A 26,544-nucleotide genomic window follows, 5' to 3' on the forward strand; every position below is an offset into this window, starting at 1 on the left:
TCAACAAATCCTCACGCAATCAAATGTGATTTGATGATAGTCACATATGTCCATGCCATAGGTTCTTGCAATCTTTACAGGGATAAATAATTGTATCCTTATTCTCTGTCAACGTCGTTGTATGCTTCTCTGCGGTTTCAATAAATTTATCCACCTCTTCACGAAAACCTACCTTGAACCTTAACGAACCATATATCCAAGAGTTCATGTACTCCATCTTTTACAACAACAAAAAAAAATATTAAAGGACTACTTATTTAGATATGTATAAAAATGGATTAAATTAATAATTACTTGAGAATAATTGTATATACTTTAGATATATATGAATATAAATCAAATATAATTACATGAAGCATACAAACACACCATGGTAGAGAAAAATTAATTAATGGCCTATTTGTCCATAAATAATTAAAATACATATTTGTTGATTACAATAAACAATTTCAAAGACAACAATTAGCAACAATTAATATTTTAGCCAATATCTTTCATGGAAACCCTAGTCCAATTTCATCAAACATAAATTTATAAAAATAAAATTAATAAAAAAACCAAACCCAAGATCTATATCTAAATCTATATGCACATAAAACATCCATAAAACTAACTAATTATTCACTAAAATCAAGAAACATGGACAAATAACGGTATGATCTTGTTCCCCTACCTAATTTACCCTAGTACATTTAAAACTTGGGTCTAATTTACTTCATAAGTAGCTCAAGCACCATATAAGAGAGACAAAAGCAAAACTCTAATTACTCACTAAGCAACCATTAAAACTTCAAAAAAAGTCTAGAATAACATTTTTACCTTATATAATCTCTCCACCGAATGATTTGACACCAAAACCTTCCCCCCTTAGTAGAGCAATTTTTGGGAGGTGCTCAAGACATCCCTACCTTTTTTTCACGGGTTAGAGTGAGTGACCCGAGGAGAAAGAAAGGGCTGCTGGTTTTTATACATGGGGCATTTGTAGGGGCGACTGGTGATTAAGCCACCCCTACAAATCGCAACACCGAGAGCGGCTGATTAGTGAGCCGCCCCTACAAATTGACCCATTTGTATGGGCGGCTCGTATCACCAGCCGCCCCTACTGTGCCATTTATAGGGGCGGCTGGTCTCGTTGGTCCAAGCACGCCCACTATAGGGGCGGCTCCATCACCAGCCGCCCCTACAAAAAATTGCTCCGTTGCTACAAACGTTTTTTGTAGTAGTGTTTTGTTTGACATGTCATGTGGACATGTATATTGCCATGTCATATGGATATGTTGGTATGTGATCTAGACATCAACGTGACATGTACCTGCATGTTCGTATGATATCTCTTGGTTATCCCTAATGGTTTGATGATTAATAATAAATTATGTTTACCCGAACTTTGCAAAATTCGACAAATTTGCATAGATCTATAATAATAAAATGAAAGCTAAAATGTGTGTCTAATTTTATTGCCAACATCCGTATTGAATCTTTTAAAACTATAACATTGGAATTAGGGTAAAATGATAGAGTTCGGTAAAAAAATAAGGATAAAATTACATGGACAAACTTGTCTAGTCGTGCAAAAGTGAGTTAATACCATCAACTGGACTTCACGGAATAGGTCAAGACTCTTCGAAAACACAAGGTTAAATCATTAAAAAAGAAGGCAAAATCACCATTTTGCTTAAAACGAGGCCATGAACGCTTAAGCCCAAAAAATAGTTTATAAAACTCGAATAAACCTCGAATAGATTTTGTCTCATTTTCATAATAAATATTAAAATTATTTTTCAAGAAACTTGTTTAAGAAATGAGTTCAAGTATGAGTTTTAGAAGTCTTTGAAAATGTAGTTTAATAGATTTTAAAGTTTGTTTGAGAAAACAATTTAAATTCTAAAAGCAATTTAAAGTTTGTTTGAAAATGTAGTTTACTTGGCTTTAATAAATTACAGTAGGGGCTAAAACCCCTCCTGATCACTTCAAAAAAAACTTGCAAGACTCACTGAGTCATCTCCCCACCGACATTTCCACGCTTGGTTCCCCTAAAAAAAATGCACGCTTCGTTTGCAAGTTGCAGAACGTCAAACACGAGTCCCAGCAAGCAGCAACTGCAACCGACAGCTGGCTTCTTTTCCGGGGCGCCGCCTTCCTCCGCAGCCTTCCTCCGCAATAAAAAGGGGACGCAACGCACCGCAGCGTTTCCAATTCGCCACCGGCCACCGCCTTCTCTTCCACCTCCATCACCCTTTCGAGCCAGCAGCGAGTCCACGCCCCGGCTCCGGCTTCCCCCTCTCCCGCCCGGCCGTCCCCATGGCCGCCCCTCCGCCGGCCCCGTCCTGGGAGAACCTGCCCGCCACCTGCCTGTACGCTGGATGGCCGGATTCTTTTCGTCGGGTATGGCTGCTCCAGATCGTACGACGCGGATCAGTACCCGGGCTTCACGGCCGGCATCTACTTCTTGGACGATGGGGAGTCCGACGACGACGGGGTCTTCTTCCGCGACCACAATATCACGCCGTACCCCTGCAGCGACAATGGGAAGTATTCCGACGGCCGTGTCCTACGCTGCTTCCCGACGACAGACCCATCAGACCAGTCTCCTCCGGCTTGGCTTTTCCCATGAGGCGAGTTTGATTTGTTTGAGATCGTGTTAATTGACGTTCTGAGGTAGCTGCTGATTGCAATATTCAGAGTTTGGTAGATGCTGGTTGAAATATTCAGAGTGCATAGTTTCTGATTACAGTATTCAGAGTGGGTACTGAACCTGCATATTACTGAACTTCCCAATGTTCTGTGACGTGGTGTTGTATCTGTGTTCTTCACTAAATGCAATATTCAGATTGAGTACTGAGTAGTTGCAATATTCAATTGTTGAACCTACATATTACTGTACTTTCCAATGTTCTGTGGCTTCTGTCTGTGGTGTCGTTGTGTCTGCAGAGCAAACAATGGTTGCCGTTTATGAATGAAGTGATAACAGACTCATGGAATTCGATTTGCTTGTTTGTTCAATCCAGTCTGAACATGCATTTGCATTTGCTACTGCTATGGGTTTCAGCCACTGCTCTGTCATCCTTGAGGTTGTTTCTGGCTGCAAATATTCAGAGTGACAAAGATGTTGGAATCTCTGTATCAAGTGCTGAACCTGTATTCCATTAGTTTGTGCTAACTGAATCTGGAGAACAAATGATATTCCATTCATGGGAGTTTAGTGTGAAGCTAGAGCACTAACTGGAATTGAATGTTTGTGCAATCAAGATGCGTTTGTTAGGTTTCTGGTTTTTCCTTATCGCAGTAAAATCTAGCATAGAATTGGATTTGCACAAAACTTAAAGTCTCTGAACTAGTGTGATTTACTATCCTTAACTCATTTACAGTTTGTAATTTCTATCTTCCTGATCAGATCGATGATGTTGTTACAATGAATGCTGATCAGTCTAGTCCAATTCTCTGCATTGGTGTGGTCTGAGCTCTGGTATGCAACAAGGTTTTTGTAGTTTCTGGTGTTTTTTTGGGCTGCCAATCAGATTTCGGGAACTCGGATGCAGAATGGTGTCAATGCAATAAAATCCGAAATCCCTTAATTTTTCTTGCAGTATCCATACTAAGTTTATTGTGAGCTCTCTGTTCTTATGGCAACTAGGTGAGAGACTTGTGAGTGATGTTGTCATGATGATTGTTGATTAGTCTAGCACAATGCTACGTTGTGGTTGAATTGTGAACTCAGGAAGCTAGCAAAGCCTTCTTTCAATTTCAGTAATCACTTTGCAATAACATATCTGTGCATTGAGTTGTTACATTTGTTATTAATAATTTTCAGTGTTGCTTTCTTTGCCTACCCAATTTATTAAAGTTGAGTGCATAATATTTCTGTGGAAACTGAATTGTGAATTTGTGATTATGTCATCTTCTGAAGAATTTTCAGTATCCAAACCCATATTGTTATGGAGTTCTCTTTGTCTGATATAAAGTAGTTGATGAGAGGACTGAGAGACTGGTGATTCTAGCTAAGTCTGAATGCTCCTTAATGGACTTGACTCACTGAATTGCAATATTCAGACTGAGATAGTTGCTGATTGCAATATTCAGAGTTAGTAACTGTCGAAATCACACGTGCTGCTTGGATTGCTGAAACCTGCATACTACTTTCCAGTGTTCTCTGATTTCTGTCTGCGGTGTTGTCTCTGTTTTTTTACGAAATGCAGAGCAAACAATGGTTGCCTTTTTAAGCAGTTTAGTATGACTGAATTGATAACAGACTGCAGACTGGCATGGAATTCCATTTGCTTGTTTGTTCAATCCGGTTTGAACATGTGTTTTCTACTGCTATGTGTTCCTTATATCAATACAGGATAGCATTGAGGTGGAAGCGCAAGGGATCTGAACTAGTGTGATTCTATATGCTAACTCATTTACAGTATATTCAGACTCTTGTCTTGCTCTTCAGATTAGTGATGTTGTCATGGCATAATGATTCTTTTTTAAGGTAAATCATGGCACGTGATTGTTGATTAGTTTAGCACAATGATATGTTGTGGTTGACTCGGGAAGCTAGCAAAGCCTTCTTTCAATTTCAGGAAATCTCTGTGCGTTGAGTTATTACATTTGTTATTACTAATTGTCAGTGTTTCTTTCCTTGCCTACCCAATTTCCTAAACTTGTGTCTAGAATATTTTCGTGGAAACTGAATTTTTGTGATTATGTCAATCTTCTCAAGAATTTTCAGTGTCCAAACCCATTTTGTTCTGGAGTTCTCTTTGTCTGATATGAAGTAGTTGATGAGGGGATTGAGAGACCGGAGATTCTAAACCTGAATGCTAATTCCTTAATGAGCTTGACTCTCTGAATTTTCCTTGGCAAGTGTCCAGAAATTTGCAACCCTTCCGTCAGATTATTGCTCTAGTTCGTTACCTGGATATCTTGTCTTGTATTGGTAATTCTGTATAATAGATTAAAATTTGTGTGGCATTGCAATTCCCAAATTTTACGTTACGCCTCTCTCTGAAACTTGACACTGCGTAACAAAAAGGTAGAAGTGTTATTGTAAACCTGAATGCAGATTCTCAATTGGGCAGAACGCAGATTTTATCTATATGGTGTTTTCATATCAGCAGACTGTTCTGGTCGATTATGAATGGTACTATTTCAGTTTGCCGTAAACGTAATGCTACCTGGTAAACACACTGTAAATGAGTTACTCCTAGGATAGAGAATCACACTAAAACAACGGCAGAGCAATAGCTTTCTGCAGCTTTTATCTTTCCTAGGGAGAACAGCTGCAGAGCATTCGTCACACTCACACACGACGTCGAGCACCGTTTGCACCCAACTTCAGCCACAGCTCGACATCAGCGCCGGCGACGGGATCCTTCACTCCCTCTCCCCATCGCGACCGCACTGGTCCGGCGACGCCAGGGAGCTGCAGCTGCAGGAACGTGACATGTACGAGCACTGGTGCACCGGAGCACGACCGAACCGTACGTGACGCTGCGTTGCCCCGACGGCAGACGGTGGTAGAGCGTCGTGACGATGCCGTGATGGTTTAGCGCACGATGGGACTACACGGCGTTTTGCCGTCCTGGGCTCCCAGCCGGCGCCGATGGGCTCCACCCTGTCCGGCGAATCTGCTGTACGCAACTTATATTGGATTTATTTCAGACATAGAATTAAACGTTTATATTACAAGTATAAAAAAAGTTGTATATAACTGAAATATAACTCGTTCAATTACGATAGAACATGACTTTATACAGTAGTAGTGACAAAAATGCAGAAGTAGTTTCAATTTCACAAGAATCAATTTAATTTTACACAAAAGATGCACAAACAAAAAAAAAAATCCGCGTTCCAAATACGGGGGACATTGCGCAGAGGTGCTCCTCCAAGCGCTGGAGACGTATTCTAAGAGAAAGGGAGTTCGAATTGCTGGCGCTTCCAGTTTCGAAAAGGAATTCTTTCAACAAAAATCGAAATGGAATTCGAATTCGAATCCCCCAACGGCCCCACAGCCCACGAGAAATTTGAAATCCCAACACCTTGGCCACCGCAACCATGGCGCAAGGCACCACAACAGCGACTCCACTTGCCCGAGCCACCGCCCACCCTTCTTATACCGCTGATGCTCTAGCGCGGGCGTCCATCTTGCATCCATTCGAACGGACGCTTCTAGCTAGGCCTGCAGACCGGCCCACAGTCCTTCTCCCCTCACGGCATATACACGGTTTCTAAAAAAAAGAAAAGAAAGCGACACTTTCCCCACCTAGCACCGATCACCACAGGTGCCTCCACCGCATTGCCCTCCCTTCGCTCGCTTTCTTCGCCGCTGGGGCCGCTCACTGTGGGCAGCAAACTTACAGATCGACCGGCGTTGCTACCCGACCGTTGCTCGGCCGTGGAGGGGGAGACCGCAGCCACCCGACCGCCGCTGCCACCTCCACCATGGGGTCCGGATGCCTGTTCGCCTCTGACATGCCACGGCCAGCGTTCACATCTCGCTCATGGCCATCGCTGGGGCACCCTAGGAGAGGGGCAATTGTTTGCCGGGCCCAAGCTAGGCACAGGCGAAGTTGGCCGCTGCCAAGATGTGCCACCATCCTCGGTCGTCCGCTGGTCGGAACCGTTTGTTCCTGCTCTGCTCTACGTCGCACGGGAGAAAGGTGAAAAACACATACTGCAAGCTCACATTTCAAATGTTTCGGAAGTTTTAGAGGTATGTTGCAAGCGTTTCATACGGATGTTGCAAAAGTAGATCGGGATATTTCATATGTTGCAATGGTTATAGACGTATATTACAAGAGTTTGTCTCCAATGTTTCATCTGTTTTTTCAGACACATGGTGCAAGCGTGTTTATTTGGATGTTGCATATGTTTTCACACATATGTTGAAAGTGTTTTATCTGGATGTTGCGTATGGTTGCAATGGTTTTCAAGTGTTTTTAAATATTTTGCAAGTGTTTCAGACACATGTTTCAAGTGTTTTATCTACCTTTTTTATGTTACAAGTGTTGCATCCGAATGTTTCAAAAGTAGATCAGGTATTGCACATAAGATGTATGTGGGAAGCGAGAGTGGGCGCGGGTGATGTTAGGCGGTGCGGACCCCCGCGTGGCCACGTGAGACGCGGACGCAGGCCCATGCGTGGATGCGCGAAAACAGACTGTAGCCATGGGCGTCCGAACGCGAGTGTCCCCGGACGTCTGCATGCTAGCAGTGCCGTTCTTATACCCGGGTGACTAAGCTTTTAGTGGCCTCATTTCTCTCTCTTATCCCGCCGCCCAACTCCTCTCTCCTCAGCGGCGCCATGGCAATCAAGTGCGAATCAAGTGTGAAACTGGCCTAACCGAAGAATCGACTATGGGCGGCGAGAAGGAAACCTTTGATATCTCCGACCTCATCGCCTCCCTCCCCGCGGCTGCTGCAGGTAACCTCCGCTCCGTTGACACCATATCGCATACGCTCTCCCTTGAGTTCGCCCAAAATTGGATAAAACATCCATCATCAATACATAGTCTTATAGACATTTAATTCTATGACTTATATAGAGTTGGTAATCGTGAGAAACTCATTTCTTCTCTTTTCTTAAAAGCATTGTCATGTCATCAAAAGACATATGTGGTAGCCTATTAAATGCAAATAAAACTCACATGAAACTCATACTGAAATTGACCTTAGTCCTTAGCCCTCGGGAGGACCACAGGAAGAGAGGAAGAAAGGAAATGAGATGACGATATGTAAGATGCGACATGGGGAAGTACTCTCCTCGAGGGCAATGTTCTTTGTTCTTTTAAAGAGGATTGACCCTGGTGCATAATGTTGCAACTGAAAACCATTGTCCACACGATGATTCACACGCACAAAACCAACCGACCTTAGTCCTCTAGTCCTCAGGAAGACCACAGGAAGAGAGTAAGAAAGAAAACAAGATGACGATGTGTAAAATGCGACATGGGGAAGTACTCTCCTCGAGGGCAATGTTCTTTGTCCTTTTGAAGAGGATTGACCTGGTGCATAATGTTGCAACTGAAAACCATTGTCCATGATGATTCCCACACACAAAACCTTTGTTAATCTTTCTCAGTCACAACAAAACAAGACACCATGTAAAAACTGATAGAGTAAAGAAAAAAATAAATGATCAATGGGCTTATTAGCTCACACTTGCATCGTATCACCACTCAAAGGAAAAAAAATCCAATTTACCTCCTTTAACTATCGCAGTCATATGATTTTCTCATTGAACTACAAAACCAGTTTTTTAAACTCTTTCAGCTTTTTAAACCGTTTATTTTTGCACCTTAGGTGGTTTTGTTGCGCCACGTCAAAGGAGGTAAATCAAACTAAATTGAAAGCTCATGAGGTAGATCGGACTAGAAACATTTTAAAAATAATATATAAAAAATCATAAAATAAATTTCAAAATTTTATCTAAATATTAAGTAATGCATTAAAAAATCATAAAATCTTGTTTAATCTTAGAAAATTTATAGAAAATTTGTTAATCTTGGGAAATTATTAGGATTTTTTCTAAAATCATGCTCTATCTTATGGTGCCTTATGAACTCATTTTGGTGCTTATTTGCTAGTAGAGCTCTTATTGTCTATTATAATTAGTCAATGTTAATCACCTAGATTATGTAGAAGCGCTAGTGGAGCATCGTCAAGACCGTGGGCGTTAGTCCCCTAATCCTAGATAAATTTAGCTATTTATATTTTATAAACTATTGAATTTAGTTAAGTTCTATACAATGAATTATGGAGCATACCATGATAGGGAAATCTGAATTAATAATGTTTGTAGAGAAGTACAAATAGAGTCAAGTGACATGAGCATGATTGAGTGGCACTTGTGTTTACACTAAATAGTATTAAGTACGATTTGGTTACATGACACTTGTGTCGTCATCAAAGTCACTTGGTCATTAACGTAGACCAATTATAACTGATAATGAGAGCATGTGCAGCTGTGCAGGCTAACTTAGCTAGGGGAGTAGCACCCACCCACTACAGTGTGGCGATGCTCTACTGGCACTTCTATGTAGTGAGACGATCAATATCGACTAATTATAATAGATATGAGAGTTTCTACTAGCAAATAAGCACCAAAATAAGTCCATCAAGATTCAAACAATTTTAAAGTAGACATCATAAGAGAGGGCATTATTTTAGAAAAAACAATGTGGAATTAGTTTCAATTTTATGAGACAAAACAAAATTTCCAATAATTTTATATGGTCAAACCAGATTTTAGGATTTTACAAAAATTATTTTTGTGATCTTTTATATATTCTAAAATGTTTTTAGTCTCAATTATCTCCCTGGACTTTCAATTTAGTCCAATTCACCTCTCTTTGACATGGCGCTATATTAGCAAAATCACCATCAAAATTATCCAAAGTGTAAAACAAACTTTTTAAAGTTGAAGACAGCAAAAAAAAAACTGGTTTTATAGTTTAGGGAAAAAAAATTAAACAACCGTGATAGCTGAGAGATTTAAATTAGACTTTTTTTTTCCAGCTGAGTTGGTTCCAACAATCCAACTCAGCCCAACCTCGCAGCCCTGACCAATTGCGGCCCACATAACAACCAGACCCAAACGACGTGGGCCAGGCTCTTCTCTCCTCCTTGCCACCCAAGCCGCTAAGCCGCCCGCCCGCCCGCAGCAACGGCCGCCCACGCCGACACAGCTGGCTCCTCCGCCGGCTTCCGGACCAAAATAAAATGCGCGCTCGGATCCCGCACCACCCCCAACGCCTTCTTCCTCCACCATCCTACCAGTACCAGGCAGCAGCCGGGCGGGGCGAGCCAACCGCCGCCGCGCCACGCTCATCCTCTCCGGCCTCCTGTCCCTTCTCCCACCGCCACCACCATGACCGCACCCCAGCCTCCGCCCGCGCCGACGAACTTTCTGGCGGACGACAAGTTCCCCGACGACCTCGTGGTTTCGATACTCGGCCGCGTCCCGTGCAAGGACGACCGCGCCAGCATGTCCCTCGTCTGCAAGGCGTGGCACGACAGGATCGACCGCCTCATCAAGAGCGAGGCCGCGCCGCCCGCGCCCCCGCCGCTCCCGTGGCTCCTCCTCCCCTCGCGCTTCCGCAACGACCCCGCCTTGTTCCGCGCTGCCTGCGTCCTCAGCGGCTGCTGCGTCCACCCCCACCACAACCACCTCAAAATCATCCCGCCCGGGGCGCGCTTCGTCGGCTCCTACGACGGCGCCTGGATCTTCCTCTACTTCGACGAGACGCGCACGCACCGGCTCCTCAACCTCCGGCCAGGCCAAGCCCGGATGCTCCCGGAAGCGCTCGTTCGCGTTCGCGAGGGACACCGATTTGTCTACAGTATGGTCATGCTCGCCGCCACGCTCTCGTCATCGCCGGACGACTCCAAGTGCGTCGGCGCCACCATCATCGCGCGGGAGCGGGATCAAGCCCCAGAAGAGTTTTTGCAGCACCCCTTCAATCGCTGGATTGCGTTCTGGCGAATGGGCTGGAAGCTGGCACACCAATTGGTTGCAGGCGGGGACGTGGCTGTGGACCTGGCTCTGTGCCTTACGGAGGACGTCGTCTACCACGACGGAGCCTTCCATTTTCTGCTCACCCGTGGAGGAGCCTACCAAACCCTCGTGTGTACGCCGGACGCGAATCCTGAAGATGGCCCTGAATATCAATGGGGCGGTTCGCCGCTTCATACCGCCCGGAGAGCGCATCTCCGGCCAGAACGCCACCGTCCGCGCTCGATACCTCGTCGTGTCCCGCGGCGAACTGCTCATGGTCGTCAGGTTCACGACTGGTGCTAATCAGCCGACGTCCAAGTTCAAGGTCTTCCGGGAGACGAAACGGCCGCAGATGCCTGACGGCGGCGACTTCCCCGTGGCTCAGTACCCCTGGGAATGGAGCGAGATGGACACGCTGGATGGCCGGGTTCTGTTCGTCGGCTATGGCTGTTCCAGGTCCTACCAAGCGGATGAGGATGAGTACCCAGGCTTCAAGACCGGCATCTACTCATGTTCGGCGACGACAATACCAGGCCGTACCCCTGCAGGGACAATGGGATGTGGTCCGAATCCGAAGGCCGTATCGAGCGCTGCTGCCCGCCTCCAAACCAAAGTTTTAAATAGCGCGCTATAGCGGACGCTATAGCGCTATTTAGCGGATCTGGAAGACCAACGCTAAGCTACCAGGATTTTAACGCTAAACGATTTTTTCCGCTATTAGCTGCTAATAGCGCGCTAATTCCGCTAAATTGTGGTTCATTTAGCGCCGCTATTTGGCCTGGGCTTTCATTTCCACCTTTGTATGAACTTTGAACTCACGTATGTCCCTATGTGATGTATGATGTATCATTTATGAACTACGAACTTTGATGTAATATGTTAGTAAGACTTTGAACTATCTGTCCCTATTGGTATTTGTAATGCTTTCATCTTCTATATCTTTATTATGTGTAAAATTACATGATGTTTGACATATTTTTTGTCTAGCCGCTAAATGGCTTAGCCCGCTATTTAGCTCGCTATAGCCTTTCTTAGCCTTTTGGAGAGGCTGCCGCTAAGAGGCTTAGCCCGCTATTTAAAACATTGCTCCAAACTCATCGGACTACTCTCCTTCGGTTTGGCTTCTCCCTTGAGGCGACAGGATTTTTTTTCATTGGCTACCGCGAGTTTGATTTGTTTGAGATCGTGTTAATTGACGTTCTGAGGTAGTTGCTGGTTCCAATCTTGAGAGTTAGGTAGATACTGGTTGCAATATTCAGAGTGAGATAGTTGCTGATTGCAATATTCAGAGTGAGTGATTGCTAAACCTGAATCCAATGTTCTCTGATTTCTGTCTGCGGTGTTGCATCTGTTTTCTTTACTAAATGAAGAGCAAACAATGGTTGCTGTTCATGTCAATTCGATTTGCTTGTTTGTTCAATCGGGTTTGAACATGTATTTGCTACTGCTATGGGTCTTCCTTATCTCAGTACAGGTTAGCACTGAATTGGAAGTGCAAGGGATCTGAACCAGTCAGATTCTGTATCCTAACTCATTCACAGTATATTTCAGACTCTTGTCTTGCTGCTCAGATCAGTGATGTTGTCATGGCATGATGGTTGTTGATTAGTCTAGCACAATGCTACATTGTGGTTGAACTTTGAACTCAAGAAGCTAGCAAAGCCTTCTTTCAATTTCAGTAATCACTTTGCAACAACATATCTGTGCATTGAATTGTTAGATTTTATCATTACTAATTCTCAGTGTTGCTTTTCTTGCCTACCCAACTTATTAAACTTGAGAATGTTCGTGGGAACTGAATTGTGAATTTGTGATTATGTCATCTCTGAACAATTTTCAGTATTCAAACCCATATTGTTATGGAGTTCTCTTTGTCTGGTATAAAGTAGTTGATGAGAGAAATGAGAGACTGGAGATTCTAGCTAAGCCTGAATGCTCCTTAATGGACTTGACTCACTGAATTTTTCCTTCGCAAGCGTCCAGAAATTTGCAACGCTTCTGTCAGATTATTGCTCCAGTTCATTACCTGGACATCTTGTCTCATATTGCTTATTCTGTATAATAGTTTAAAATTTGTGTGCATTGCAATCACCAAATTTTACGTTACGCCTCTCACTGAAATTTAACACTGACACAGGGCTTTCGTAACAAAAAGCTGTGAACTCTGAACAGCCTCCTTTCAATTTCATTAATCACTCTGCAACAAGATCTGTGTGCACTTAGATTTGTTCTTACTAATTCTCAGTTTTCCTTTCCTTTTTTTTTTTAACATATCAGGTTCCTTTCCTTGCCTATTCATTGTCTTAAACTTGAGTGCAGAATATTTTTGTGGAATCTGAAATGCGATTATGTTATCTTCGGAAGAATTCTCTGTAGCCATCCCATTTTGTTATGAAGTTCTGTCTCTAATGTAAAGTAGGTGCTGAAAGGATTGAGAGCCAAGAGATTCTAAGACTGAATGCAGATTTCACAATGATTGACTAATGACTCACTTAACTTTCCTTCCCATGTGTCGATAAATTTGCATCGCTTCTGTCATATTATTGTTCTACTTCATTGTGACATAATGTAACATGGATATCTTGTGTCATATTGCTAATTCTGTATAACAGATAAAATTTCTGTCGCATTGCAATTCCCAAATTTTACGTTACGCGTTTCACTGAAATTTGAGACTGATACAGGTCCTGCGTAAAAAGTTAGAAGTGTTATTCTAAACCTGAATGCAGATTCTATAATGGCTTACTATCTGTTCCCTTGTGTTTCTAAATTTCTGGTTACAACTCTCTGATTTTCACTAACATCCAATGCAAATCTCAATTGGGCAGAACACAGATTTTATCTATATGGTGTTTGTATATCAGCAGACTGTTCTAGTTCATTACGAATGGTATTCAGTTTGCAGTAGATGTAATGCTACCTGGTAAATATTATGTTTAATGTTGCTGATTCTGCAAGCGTTCCCTCAATATTTCGCACTGAACTAATTTCACATTATGTGGCAAATACAAATTTGACACACTCATAAATTGGCATATGCCTTGCATCAAATTAAGGAGGAAACATACGTTACTTGTGTAAGCTATAAGCCATACTAGTACCAAAAACTGAAACTGAAATCAGACAGGGCACATGTTTCCTAGTTTTTTTAGCAGTAACAACATAGCGTGTTAACTGCAGGCCAGGCTGCCAGGGTCAAGCCGTCAAGCTCCTTTGGTTCTCTGCTAATTTTCTGCAACTTTTCATTCCCACATTTTTTAGAACAAATGCAGAGCATTTGTCACACAGGAAATCATTCATGTTTAGACTTCAGAGTCCCTATGATACTGGATACTGATAGTCATGCATCTACATTATTAATGTTTTCCCTTGCTAGCACAAATGCACGCCACACATTTGAATTGGGACATAACACTGGAATATGCCTGAATGACTTACGCAGTATTGGTACAAAACTAGACATTTGAATTGAGACATTAGACTGATATACACCGCAAATGGTAGCAACAAAACTAGTCATCTCGTCCACTAGAGCACTACCTCTTGCAGTCTTGCCCCATCCAGGTTTGCATTCACCGGTGCTGGTACGGTATCACTGGCACCTCAACTGTCAGCGCTGGCATTTCCAACTGAAACGCTCACTGCATAGGCGACTACCCATCGCCCTGTTACCTTCATGCGACTTCATCTGCAAAGAGAAATGTAGGCCTTGTTTAGATTGGGGTTAGGAATCAGTATTTGGTACTGTAGCACTTTCATTTGTATTTGACAATTATTGTCCAATCATGGCCTAACTAGGCTCAAAAGATTCGTCTCGTAATTTACAATCAAACTGTGTAATTTGTTATTTTTTTATCTACATTTAATACTCCATGCATGTGTCCAAAGATTTGATGTGATAGAGAGAGAGTGAAAAAACTTGCAATCTAAACAAGGCCATACTATATTTGGTCAGGGATGCGGCCAACTCGAAACCGTCTGTCTGCTCGGTGACCGTACACAGCTTGTGACGGCTAGACATTGGGGGCGCCATCGGGATTCGGGACTGGTTCGCTGCTTGGGAGTTGAGAGGTGGCGTGATAGAAGTTTGGCCGGACAGCGTGTTTGCTAAGGGCCACCTTGACAGAGCTCCAGAGCAACTTGCAGTTAAATCCATATTTTACGAAGAAGTGGTTCTCTAAAAATGAACTAGAAGACTAGGAGCTAAAAAAAACTAGCTTCTCCATGCACATAATCACTATATGCATAGAGTTTATCTTGGAGATCATAGGAAATCAATTTCAGTTAGAGAATCATTTCTTAGAGAAACAACTTCCACAGAGAATTTGGAGCAGGAGGAGCTCTGCCAAACTGACTTAAGGCTCTCCTCGTGTCACTCCACGACAATCAAAGTGTATGCGTGGGCCATCTCCATAGGATATAGGCAAAAATGCAAATCAATTCCTATTATCATTGTTACATAGGGAGTGAAAAAACACTCCCTATACTTTGCTCCTTATCCACCCCTCTCCACTACCCCGCTGCTCCTCTCCTTTATGCACTCCCGAGTCCAGGAAACCATGTTGTCCCTCTCTGTCGCCCCCTACTACCCGGCCCCTTTAGGGACACATTGGAGCTCATGAGTCCCTCTTCATCCTCAGCCATGGTAAAGTCTCCTCTTCCTTCGCTATGGCAAGCCTTGGCTTCCCACGCTGATGCAGCATCTCGTTGCACACCCTCCTCGTCTTACCCGCCACAACGCGGCCTCATGTGGCTCACACTCTTTGCCTTCCTTCTTCACTGCAACGGCCTCCCACAACTCTCCCCCCTCGTTTTCCACCAAGATGGCAGTCTCCCATGGCTCAGCCTCCTCTTATGTTGTTGAGACCTCCGACACCATCAAGCATGAGCTAGAGTAGGTGGTGGAGCGAGTTGGGAAGCTCTACAAACACTTGGGCCAGGAGTAGAGTGGAACTAGCCGGGTGAAAGTTGTTAGGCGTCCTGCCAAATATGCTCTAATAATATATTTTGTTATGTGATGGTTCATCATGTTACAATACCAACAAGGATCAATTTGAGGCATTATTATAATTATCATTGATTTGGTTGATAATTCAGATTCATGCTTCAAAATATAATTTATTGTAGCTTTGTCCTAACCAAACATTGAAACTCCTATATTTTAGAAAGATATATTAACATATATAGTTCAAATAACTATGAAGACACTGTGGAGAATTTAAATGAACAGATTTGATATTGTAGATGATATTTTTCTATAAATTTATTAAAAGTTAGATAAATTTAGTTTGTCATATAAAACTATAATTTAGACTGGAGAACGCTTGTCAAACGGTACGGAACAAAAAGCTGGGCCGGGCCGGGGCCCGGGCCTGGGCTGGAATTTTCAATGTCAGCTCCCTAACCCCTTTGCTCATTTTCTCATTTCACTGTCTAGACGGGTTTTGACTTTTGACAACTGATCTACTCCCAACTGGCAACTGGGCTAATTTTCTCCATTTGTGGCTTCAGTGGCCTGCAAGGAGCGAACGGAGGCGGCCTCAGTGAAAAGCGCAGAGAATGAGGGGGATCCTCCTCGGGCGCCGGCGGCAGCCGCCGCCGCTCCCCCTCTTCCCCGCCGCCAAGCGCTCCTCCGCATCCGCGAACCTCCTTTTCGCCCGCCTCTGCCGCTTCCTCCCGGCCAGCCCCATCCTCCGGCTCCTCCTCCTCCTCGCGCTCCTCGCCCTCGTCCCGCCGGCCTTCTTCCACCTCCGTCTCCGCCGTCTCCACCGCGTACGCGCCCCCCAGCCGATCTTCAATAAGGAGCCTTTTACGCTCCTCCGAGATTTCACTTGTTCGATTTAATCGGTTTCTTCTCTGACACGTTTGTTAATCCTTTTTGGTTGCTGTGTTCCAGATGCGCGAGAGGAAGTGCGGGTGGGTCGTGAGCCCACCCATGGTGTGCGCGCACGGCGGTGACTCCACCAACGCCATCCCGAACTCGGTCGGTGTGGGAGACTGATACGGTCTCAGTGAATTCGAATTTGTTCTATAACAAAGAGTTTTTTTTTCTCTCCATTTTGTTCGGCATGAGGTAAATGTGTTGATGAGTTGTTGGGATCTCATGATTCAGATGGACGCATTTCGGATGGCTCTGGACGCCCGGGTCGACTGTGTGGAGGTGGATGTTTCAAGGTCCTCTGACGGTGTGCTGTTTGCTCTGCATGACAGGTAATTGAACTGCCATTTTGCTGGTGTGGTATAATGTATCACAAACATGTTGCTTCTGTAGAACGTGAACAGGCATCTAAATGGAAAACATCTGACAAAATTCCCATGATCACTATCTATCATGTGTGACTGTTTACCCACTGCAATTGCTATTTAGCTGATTATTAGTTGGATGGCACAACCATTTTTCGCGACACCCATTTACATAGTTTGTCTATTTACTGATACATGCTGTCATTTTTTAAATTGGCAATCTATTAAGTTTGGTTTATAATTATGAGAACACAGTTTTATCTTTCAATTACTGTGTTCAATACTGGACCGCTTCATGAATGATGCACACTTCAGTTTTTGTAAGGGGCTGCAGGAAGCATGTCATTACAGTCTTATTTAGTGTTCTTAGTTCTTACTACCTATATAAGGCTATAACCGTGGAGTGCATGGCTATGAGATGGTTTGGAATCAACTTTGTGGAATGCATGGATTTTTAAAATATTTTAGCTTGAGTAACATTTGTTAATGGTTTGGTACGATCAAGACATCCATTAGCACCAACCAGCAAAATGTGACTGAAAATGCGATCAAATTTGTGACAGCACATTTCTTAGAACAAATCATCTAGTGCCTACTTTTCTTTCAAACAAACATACCTGGACCTAATTCACAATTGACACAGGCAGGGATCTACAAAAGATGTCTGGTAATTCTACAGCAAAAGTTGGCCACTGGACCACAGACGAGGTGATTCATTTACGGTTTCAATTTCGTTATCACTTGCTAAAATTACTGCATTTGGGCCGTTCTCTTCCTTTCTGTAACTCCTTTTCTCTTCATTCTTTTTTAAGATGCACAGTAGGGGCCTTCCCTACTGTATTTCCCCTAAAAAAAACTGTAATTGACTAATTGGAGTTGGTGCACATGGTTTGAGATATCAGCAGTTGTTTTGTTGCTGTTATAGCTTCCTGCGTCATTTCATGACCATTTACTGATTCTGGAGCTGTGATGCTAATGCATTGTTCTTTTAGTTTTTTTGTAGATAAAAGCACTAAGTACAAGGTTTCAGTTGTCAAAAAGAGTCCAAAATGAGGAAGTTCCCAAGGCAGAAGATGCTCTGGCGGTAAGCATTAACCCAGCCAATTTAAGCTGTAGGAAATTTGATAGTTCTGATGGATAGTCTATGTAGTCATTTAAGCTTTAAATGACTTGTGTGGAACAGTGAAAGCTTTGCCATAAACATCTTATGCTTTTATTGGATAGTTCTGTAAATTTTATTGTTTGCATGCCTGAACTCTTTTCCCTCTTGCAGATGATATCACAATCAGTTAGGCAGGTCATTCTTGATGTGAAAGTTGGACCCCCTTCATTTGAGAAAGGTTTAGCTGAGGATGTATTGTCCCTTGTAAGTTCTGTGTATCTCCTTGCTCGTTTTGCCTAATGAGTAATGACATGCTTTAAATAGAATGTGTTCTTTTATTTACCGTTCTTGTACCTCTTGGCTCTTCACATGTACCTACCATATCGGTATCATATCATCAAATTTCTAGATCTTAATTGAAATTACTGTGTGCTATGTACAGATCACTCATCATAATAAAGTGTTTATGGACAAATGCTCTGACTGTAGCCAGTAAAATTGTTAATTTTTACTTGATCACATTTTGCTTCAGGGAATGCATCCATGGCAAAGCTTCCTGTGGTCCCATCCAGTAGATATCTAGCTAAACTCCCCTAAATTTGTGTTTATTTATCTCTTTCTGTGATTTCTCATTTGTTTTTATCTGGAAACTGGAATGTTGCAATTTTTTTTCTCAAACAGCGCAGGAGAACTGCGCGTCATTTCATTAAGATAGAAAAATGTTACACTGGTCTAAGAGACCCAACTCACACCCCACACCCTGGACACTAAGTTACAGACTCGCCACAAAAACAGCAGAAACTACCAACATGTTGTAATTTTTGCAGCAATATATTTTTTTAAAACTTATCGTGATTTAATGTCTTTTTTTGTTCTTTGCAGCTTAGGAGAACAGATTGCAAGAATTGTCTTGTTTGGGCAAAAAGTGATGACCTAGGAAGAGATATAATTAAGTTGTCTAAAGATGTTATTGTACATTGTTCTCTCTTTTTCATTTCTTTATTTGAACGATCCATCTATTATCTGTACCTACGAGGTTACGACCACTTCTACTACACAATTTAACAGGCGGCTCATCTGTTATAGGTTGGCTATATTGTTATGGTGGATAAATCTACCAACAGAAGAACTGAGTTAGTGAGGATTGAAGGGGCTAAAGTTGCTGGCGTATATCATCCTTTGATCCATGAGAAGGTCATGAAGGTCATGCGCAGGTACATGCATGTGATAACCTACACTTAGAGCTCCTTTTGTTATGCCCTGTTTGCAATTTGCACTACTTCATGTGAGCTTAAAATTGCTGAATTTTGAAACAGCCATGACAGGAGAGTTTTTGCATGGACTGTTGATGATAGCAGCTCCATGAAGAAGATGCTGTATGAGCATGTTGATGCCATTGTGACCAGTAACCCCTCTCTCCTGCAGCAGCTTATGCAGGAGACAAGAACTGAATGCATGGAAGATGGTTTTGCCTTACCATAGGAATTTCTAGCTGCCAGAACATAAGGGTTTAACTTCTCAACAGAGAGGACCAATTAGTGAGTTGAGTTTGTCGAATTCTTCATAATTTAGATGATAATTAGTTTAGTTTTTGGCACATTCCACACTTGGGTCATATAATGAAATAGACTGTAAGAAAATATGGTTAGCTTGTCATGAAATATGCTGTTTCCTTTTACAGCTTTGATCAGATCAGGTCATTGAGAAGATCGTGACAATAATATAATTAACGGAATCATGCTTTAGCCATTGATATTCAAGTTTGTTTCACCTTTTGACAATGTCATAATCCATTCCATGAACGACAGCACTAGCACCTGGACGTCTGGATAGACCCCCCCGCGTCTGGACGCCCGCACCAGTGCCTAATGCATGCATAGGTGGGGCCCGCCCGCGACACTCCACATGCTTCCTTGCTTTCCGTGCCCCTCCACATTTGCTGCGCCGCTCCCCTCCATGCATGGCGCCGGGTGGTTCACATTTCAACATGCACAACACCTCCGATTTACTTTTGAAACATCTAAATGAAACAAATTGCAATATACGTATGAAATAGCTGAAACATTCGAAACATGCGTCTGAAACACATGCAAAAACACATAAAAACACTTGAAAACAATTACAAACATATGCAACATCCAGATAAAATATTTGCAACATATGTGTGAAAATATGCACACATCTAGATAAAAACACTTGTAACATACGTCCGAAAAAAACAGATGAAACATTAGGAATAAACACTTGCAACATACATGTACAATCATTGCAACATATGTAACATCCTGATTTACTTTTGCAACATTCGCATGAAACACTTGAAACATATCTATGAAACATCTGAAAATCCTTGGAAAGGCGTTAAGGTGCCGCTGCCAACAAAATGTCCGGTTTTCACGGAGCGGCGATTGAGGCGATCCTGAGTGCGAGTTCGACCCCGACTCCGATCTGGATCACCACCGCCGGTGATCTAGATCTGCTGCACCATCGACCATTCCGGTCACGGCGTCCACGCCCCGCCACCTGCCTGCAGTTTGGTGTCGGACTCCGCATATCGCCGGTTAGCCGTTCCTGGCATCGTCGACCATAGACTTCCCCTAGGGTTTTGCCGCATAGGTACCTAGGTCGGGATCGGTTTGTGGCTGCGTTGTTGCGTGCAGTTCGCTCAGTTGTTTGCCCTATGATCCGTTTGCATGGCATCGGCAAGAGGTGGAAGTTCGGGGGAAGGAGCCGATGCTCCAAACCCTAATGTGACTTGCTTACTTTGGAGGTTCAACCTCACCGAGGAAGAGGAGTCCGTGATGGAGTTCGATGACTTGGAGGATGAAGGGGAACCAGCGTCGGTGGAATGGGCGCTTGTAGGGAAGGTGCTTTCACCCTCGCCGGTGCACGTCAATACGGTGAGATCGGCAATGAAACCCACTTGGGGTAATCCGGTTGGTCTAAAATTTAGGGCAATCGGGGAGAAGGGAGACAATCTTTTTGTGGTGGAGTTTGGAAGTGGTGGTGATCTAGAGAGGGTGCTTTTAGGCTCGCCATGGATGGTTGGAAGGTATGCAGTGCTCCCGCAAAAATATGATGAAAAGCTCAGTGCATCGGAGATTGCTTTTGATCACCTTGAGGTTTGGGTACGCATCCTCAACTTACCGCTGGGCTAGATGAATCCGACAAGGGGCTCTCGGGCCATGAGTTTGATTGGCCATGTCGTGAAAATGGTTGTCGACGTGGATGGGAAGGTCAGTGGTGTGTTTCTGCGTGCTCGGGTGGCTATCGAGATTGATAAGCCGTTGCGACGTGGGGTGCTTCTTTGGATGAGTAAGACAGAGGAACCACGTTGGTTTCACGCTTAGTACGAGAGGCTTCCCTTTTACTGCTTTGCTTGTGGTAAGATTGGTCACTCAGAGTTGGGGTGCCCAACGCCCGTGCCACGGGAAGAGCAGGGCAAATTGCCTTATGATATACAGCTACGAGCTCCTAAGGAGAGGAAGCAGCGTGTGCAGTCGTTTGCTGGGGCTGTAGCGGAGTCTTTGGGGAGTGGGTCTATTTCGACATTCCGTTCTCAGAAAACTCAATATAGTAAGTCTAGTGAAGCTCGATCCTCAATGGGTGATGGTTCCCATCATTCTAAAAGCTACATGGGGGACTCGGAGGACCATGAGGTCATGTCTCCTCTGAAACAGCAGGCAAGGACATCCCGACCAAGGAAGGGCTCTGGAGGTTCAGGGGCTAGTAGACAGCTGAATATGTTTGATGATGATGGTAAAAGACCACTCCCACGCAAGAGGAAATCCAAGATCTCTCCGGCTCAACAAACTCTTGACCTGAACATTCCTTTGGGCGAGTCAAATGTGATTGTCCTAGTGGGTCTGGTGAACTCTAGGGTGAGTCAGTCGGATATCGCTGGGGATAACAGTGGTGGTAGTATGATCGAGACACTCAAGAAGCAGAAGAGAAGCAACACCCAAAATGCAAGATCGGCGGTGGCTGCGAAGGCAGCCCCTACCGGGCACAATGAATCTCCTACGCGTGAACTGCTAGGGCTACGGGCGGCCCGAGGCAGTTCAAGAACTCTGCCTGTTGGTGGAGGAAAAGAGGTCCACGGTGATCTTTTTGATGGAGACAAGGATGGGGGAGGAGCGTGCCCTTGGCTTGAAAAGAGACCTTGGTTTCGCTAATGCCATTGTCGTCAAGTCTGAGGGGCTCAGTGGGGGTCTGATGCTGCTTTGGTGTCAGGGTGTAATGGTGGCTGAGTTGAGCAAGTCCAAATTGCATGTTGATGTTCTCTTGTCATGTGACAGTCTAAGGACTTCACAGTGGAGGGTGACGGGCTTCTATGGGGAGCCTTGTAGGGACCGTCGTAAGGAGGGCTGGTACCTAATGAGATTCTTGAGGGCGCAATCTGCTGCACGTGGTTATGCCTAGGAGATTTTAATGAGGTGCTTTTGGAGGAGGAGCAAATAGGTGGTAATGGCAGAGAAGCATGGTAGATGGCAGCCTTCTAGGATACTGTCAATGAGTGCTGGTTATCTGACTTGGGCTACCATGGCCTTCCATACACGTGGGACAACCGGTAGGAGGAGAGCTGGAATGTTAAAGTTCGCCTGGACCGTGCCTTTGGGGATGACAAGTTCTTGGAAGCAATGGGAGAATTAGAAGTTTACCATATCCCGTTGGTGGAGTCCGATCATTGTAGCCTCTGGGAAAGGGGGCCATCTGGTCACCGCCGCGGTCGGAGGAAACCTAAGCCGTTTCGTTATGAAAATATGTGGAAAAGCCATGGGGAGTATATGGATTTTGTTAATCAAACTTGGGATCCAGGCTCAGGCAACCCTGACCTGTCTGTTGCATTCGCTGCTCTTTTGTCTTTGCAAATCTCCTTGAAGAAATGGGACATGGAGCTTTTTGGTTCGGTCAAGCAACAGGTGAGGGACTTAAGAGCGGAGCTAGAGGTGGAGCGAAGCAACACCCTATACCGTGGCCCAACGGACAAGGAACGAAGCGTGGTTGCTAAGCTAGCTGATGTGTTGGCCTAGGAAGAAACTATGGAGCGATAGAGATCGAGAATCTCGTGGCTCAGAGAGGGTGACCGAAACACGGAGTTTTTCCAAGCGAAAGCTCGTGCGCGAAATTGGACTAATAAAGCTACTGAAGGATGACTTGGGTCATGTGTTCACTGATCAAAAAAACCTTGAACGCTTGACTTGCGAGTTTTACCAACATCTGTTTACAGCACTGGAGGACCTTCAACCAGATTTGATCTGCTGTCATGTCCCACGGAAGATCATGACCGAAATGGGAGATATGTTAGTGATGCCCTTAACTGATATAGAGGTGGAAACAACTCTATTCCAAATGGAGCCGAGTAAGACCCTAGGTGTTGATGGGTTCAATGCTGGTTTCTTCCAAACTCACTGGCAATTGGTCAAGGATTGTGTGTTGAGCACTGTGCTGGGTTTCCTGAATGGTGGAGACATGCTAGATGAAGTCAATAGGACTCTTCTGGTTCTCATACCAAAGGTTAGTAATCCACAAGAATTATCATAGTACCGACCAATTGTAACAACCCAAAAATCCACACACCAAAAATCACAACTACAAAATTTTTGTTGTTACCCTATGCAATGTTGAGTGACATCTGTAGGAGCCAACCCTAGGTGTTGCATTAGATGTAACCCAACTAGATAATTTCATGAGCATGGCATGTCAATTGTTAATTATGTTTACTTAAATCCTAACAAATAAAATATAGCATACATTGTTAATTCAAATGGTGATTTGGATTTCCATTTGCTTTATGTAATGCTTCACAACTCTTTTAAAGTAATAAACCATAAAGTAATTATAAATCAAACCAAAGAATAAATGCTTAAAGATAAAACTAGTTCTATTTTTGTATAACAAAGCTACACCTATTTTTGTTATACAAAATAGCTAAATAAAGTTCCTAATACGTATAAGAGTGTTGTGGACCACACATCTAATAATCCAATGGATGAGGTACACCAGATTTGAATTCAAACTCCAAATCAAATTTGAATTCAAACAAAGAAGAAGAAAATTAAAACAGAAAAAGAAAAGAAAAGAAAAAGGCCTCGCAGCCGGCTCGACCTGCTCGGCCCGCAAGCCAGCCCTGCTTCGCGCGTAGGCCGGCCCAACACGCGCGACCGAGCGACCGGCCCGCTCGTCAGCCATCACGCGCAGCATGCAACCACATCGCGCCAAGCGCCTGACGACCCGACCCCGCTTGTCAGCATAGTAGCGTCTTCTTCCCCTCGCCCACGCATTCTCCACCATGCGATCGGGAGCCGACCAGCGTGGCAGGCGCGGGCCCAGGGTCACGCAAATCGCATGACCTTGTTTCCCTTGCGCCGCGCCTACGCTACCGCACGCGGGCCGTCGGATGCGCTGCACGTATCACCACCGCCCGATCGTCGTCCGCCATTGGAGCCCTTGGAGCTCGGCTATAAATGCCAACGTCCGTGAGCCCTAACCCTCAGCCCGTTCGCTACCGCCGCTGGTGGCACAGCACCACACAGCGTAAGCCGAGAGAGAGAGAGGACGGAGAAGCAAGGTGGAGAAGGAAGCCGCTGCGGGGAGGACCTCGCCGGAGCCAGGAGCGCCGCCCCGATCAGCTACAGCGACGTAGCTGCTCGGCACGGCACTGCATCGCCTCATCACGGCCTCGCCTCGCCACCGCACTGCCATCCTACCGCCACGAACCCCGCGGTGAGCCATCTTGCTGAGACCACCTCCCCAGCCAAATGGAATATGCACCGCCATGATCAAAACCTTGCTGAAGCTTCGAGCTTTGGCCTAGCCCAACTGGTTAGCTAGGGAAACCGCTATGGCCATGCTTGCCGAGACCCAGGACGCGCCGTGCGCGCTGCCAACAGCCAAAAGGTGGACCACAACTATGACGTTGTACATCAGAACAGGAGCGCACATGCACGGGCACGCTCACCATGGCCGAGAGCACAACCATGGCGAGACCACCGCATCTTCTACGTTGCGGTAAAGGCGACGTTGACACCCAGACTGGCTCCGCCATGACGAGAGACACACCGCGCTCACCTTAGCCGAGGAAGAAGCCCATCGGAGCCCTGTGTTGCCACACCGCACCTCGTCGGAGCGCCATCGCCTCCGCTTTGCCCCTACCACTGTGGCCGGAGCCACTGGGAGCACCAGGAGCTCCTTCAACACGCCCACCATGGCCGTAGAAGCACCGTGGGGCTCACACACTCCTCCAACTGGGCTCTCGCTACCACTGCAGCCCTGTTCATGCACGCCGACGAACCCACGCCACCGACCACCGTGGCCAAAGCCCTAGGAAGCCCTAGCCGCCACCTTGACCCCACCACCGAAGTCGCCGAGGCCTGGCGACTCTTTTGCCCACCTCAATTGCACACCCGCGCCACTGAAGGGGCTCGTCGGTGAGCTCACCACCGGCGGGAGCACGCCGGGGAAGAAACAGGGGATTTTCCCCTCGTCGACCACGACCACTCCGACCACGACCACGCCGACCACGTTCCGAGCAGCTCCGCCGAGCTCCGACCACGACCACCCCGACCACGACCACGTCGTGCACGTGAACCAAACCCTGGGAAGGAGTAAGTGGACCAAGTCCTTCATAGACCGGCTCTGCGGTCTATGGACCAACGCAGGCGGGTTCACCATGAACCACGCCTCACCCGCGCCAGTGGACCACGACTCATTAGTGGCCCAGTAAGACGACGTGGCCGCACCAGTGCGCGCCACGTGGTGGGCCAAAGCCCAGCCCGAATCCAGGCCCAACCAGCCCAGTCGAGGCCCGGCCTGTATTGGCCATTGACTGGTCAACGTTGACCAATTGACCAGACCCACATGTCAGCGACACAGAGACTCTGGACCCACATGTCAGTAAGTGACGTCATGCTGATGTCATGACAACGGCACGCGGGTACCACCTGTCAGCAACAACACAGCTGAGGTGACGTCAGCAGCTGACGTCATCAGGACCCCACCTGTCAGCTCGGAATCGAGATGATGACATCATGCTGATGTCACACTGGCGTCAACATGCCACGTGGACCAGTCACAGTGTGACACGTGTCAGCCCAGGATTAATTCAGCCTTTTCCATTTTCAGAGATAAATTAAACTTCGGAAATTCATAACTAATTCATACGACCTCAGAAAAATACGAAACTAGGACCAAAATTCATCTAAAATCGAGCTTTACGCAATGAACCCATGTTTGAGTGCATTTGGCTCTTTTGAATTTTCATTGCTTCTTTGTGCTATTCTATAAACGTCGCTAACGCGACTATAATTCGAATGTATGCAGACTCAGAGGAGAACCAGACGGACGAGGATCATGAGTACCATGAGGATTACGGAGATGACTACACTGAAGGTGCCACATCCCACCCAATCTCATAGCACCTATTACGCATGGCTAATATAGAACTGCTATCGCTTTACTTTACTGTTATAATCATACTATGATAGGACTTGCATGGTAGTATGCTTACTTGATGGCCTCTACCTTGACGCAACCTTACCCCTGCACACCCTGCTATTAGGCTAGACACACGCTTACTACTATATTTCATTTGCTTGTACTTCTACTATGCTTATACTACATTAATGCGTGGTGTTATCTGGGCTATGGGGAGAGTGCTGCGTGTGTGACTTGGGTGTGTGGAGGGTGAGGGTTGTGTCGACCAAGTTGGAGTATA

General features: G+C 45.0%; 1 protein-coding gene and 1 pseudogene across 1 annotated transcript; both read left to right on the forward strand.

Annotated features, from left to right (window-relative positions):
- Positions 1–9,856: 9,856 nt before the first annotated feature.
- Positions 9,857–11,616, forward strand: LOC136481802 (uncharacterized; annotated as a pseudogene).
- Positions 11,617–15,966: 4,350 nt separating this feature from the next.
- Positions 15,967–19,581, forward strand: LOC136481804 (glycerophosphodiester phosphodiesterase GDPD4-like). Its single transcript, XM_066479092.1, has 9 exons — positions 15,967–16,255; positions 16,380–16,466; positions 16,596–16,693; positions 17,374–17,434; positions 17,730–17,810; positions 18,000–18,092; positions 18,711–18,800; positions 18,915–19,042; positions 19,145–19,581. The coding sequence occupies exons 1-9, from the start codon at positions 16,043–16,045 to the stop codon at positions 19,308–19,310; spliced, it is 1,017 nt and encodes a 338-aa protein (XP_066335189.1). The 5' UTR covers positions 15,967–16,042; the 3' UTR covers positions 19,311–19,581.
- Positions 19,582–26,544: the final 6,963 nt, after the last annotated feature.

Source organism: Miscanthus floridulus, chromosome 9, assembly GCF_019320115.1.
Source record: "Miscanthus floridulus cultivar M001 chromosome 9, ASM1932011v1, whole genome shotgun sequence".
NCBI classification, from domain to species: domain Eukaryota; kingdom Viridiplantae; phylum Streptophyta; class Magnoliopsida; order Poales; family Poaceae; genus Miscanthus; species Miscanthus floridulus.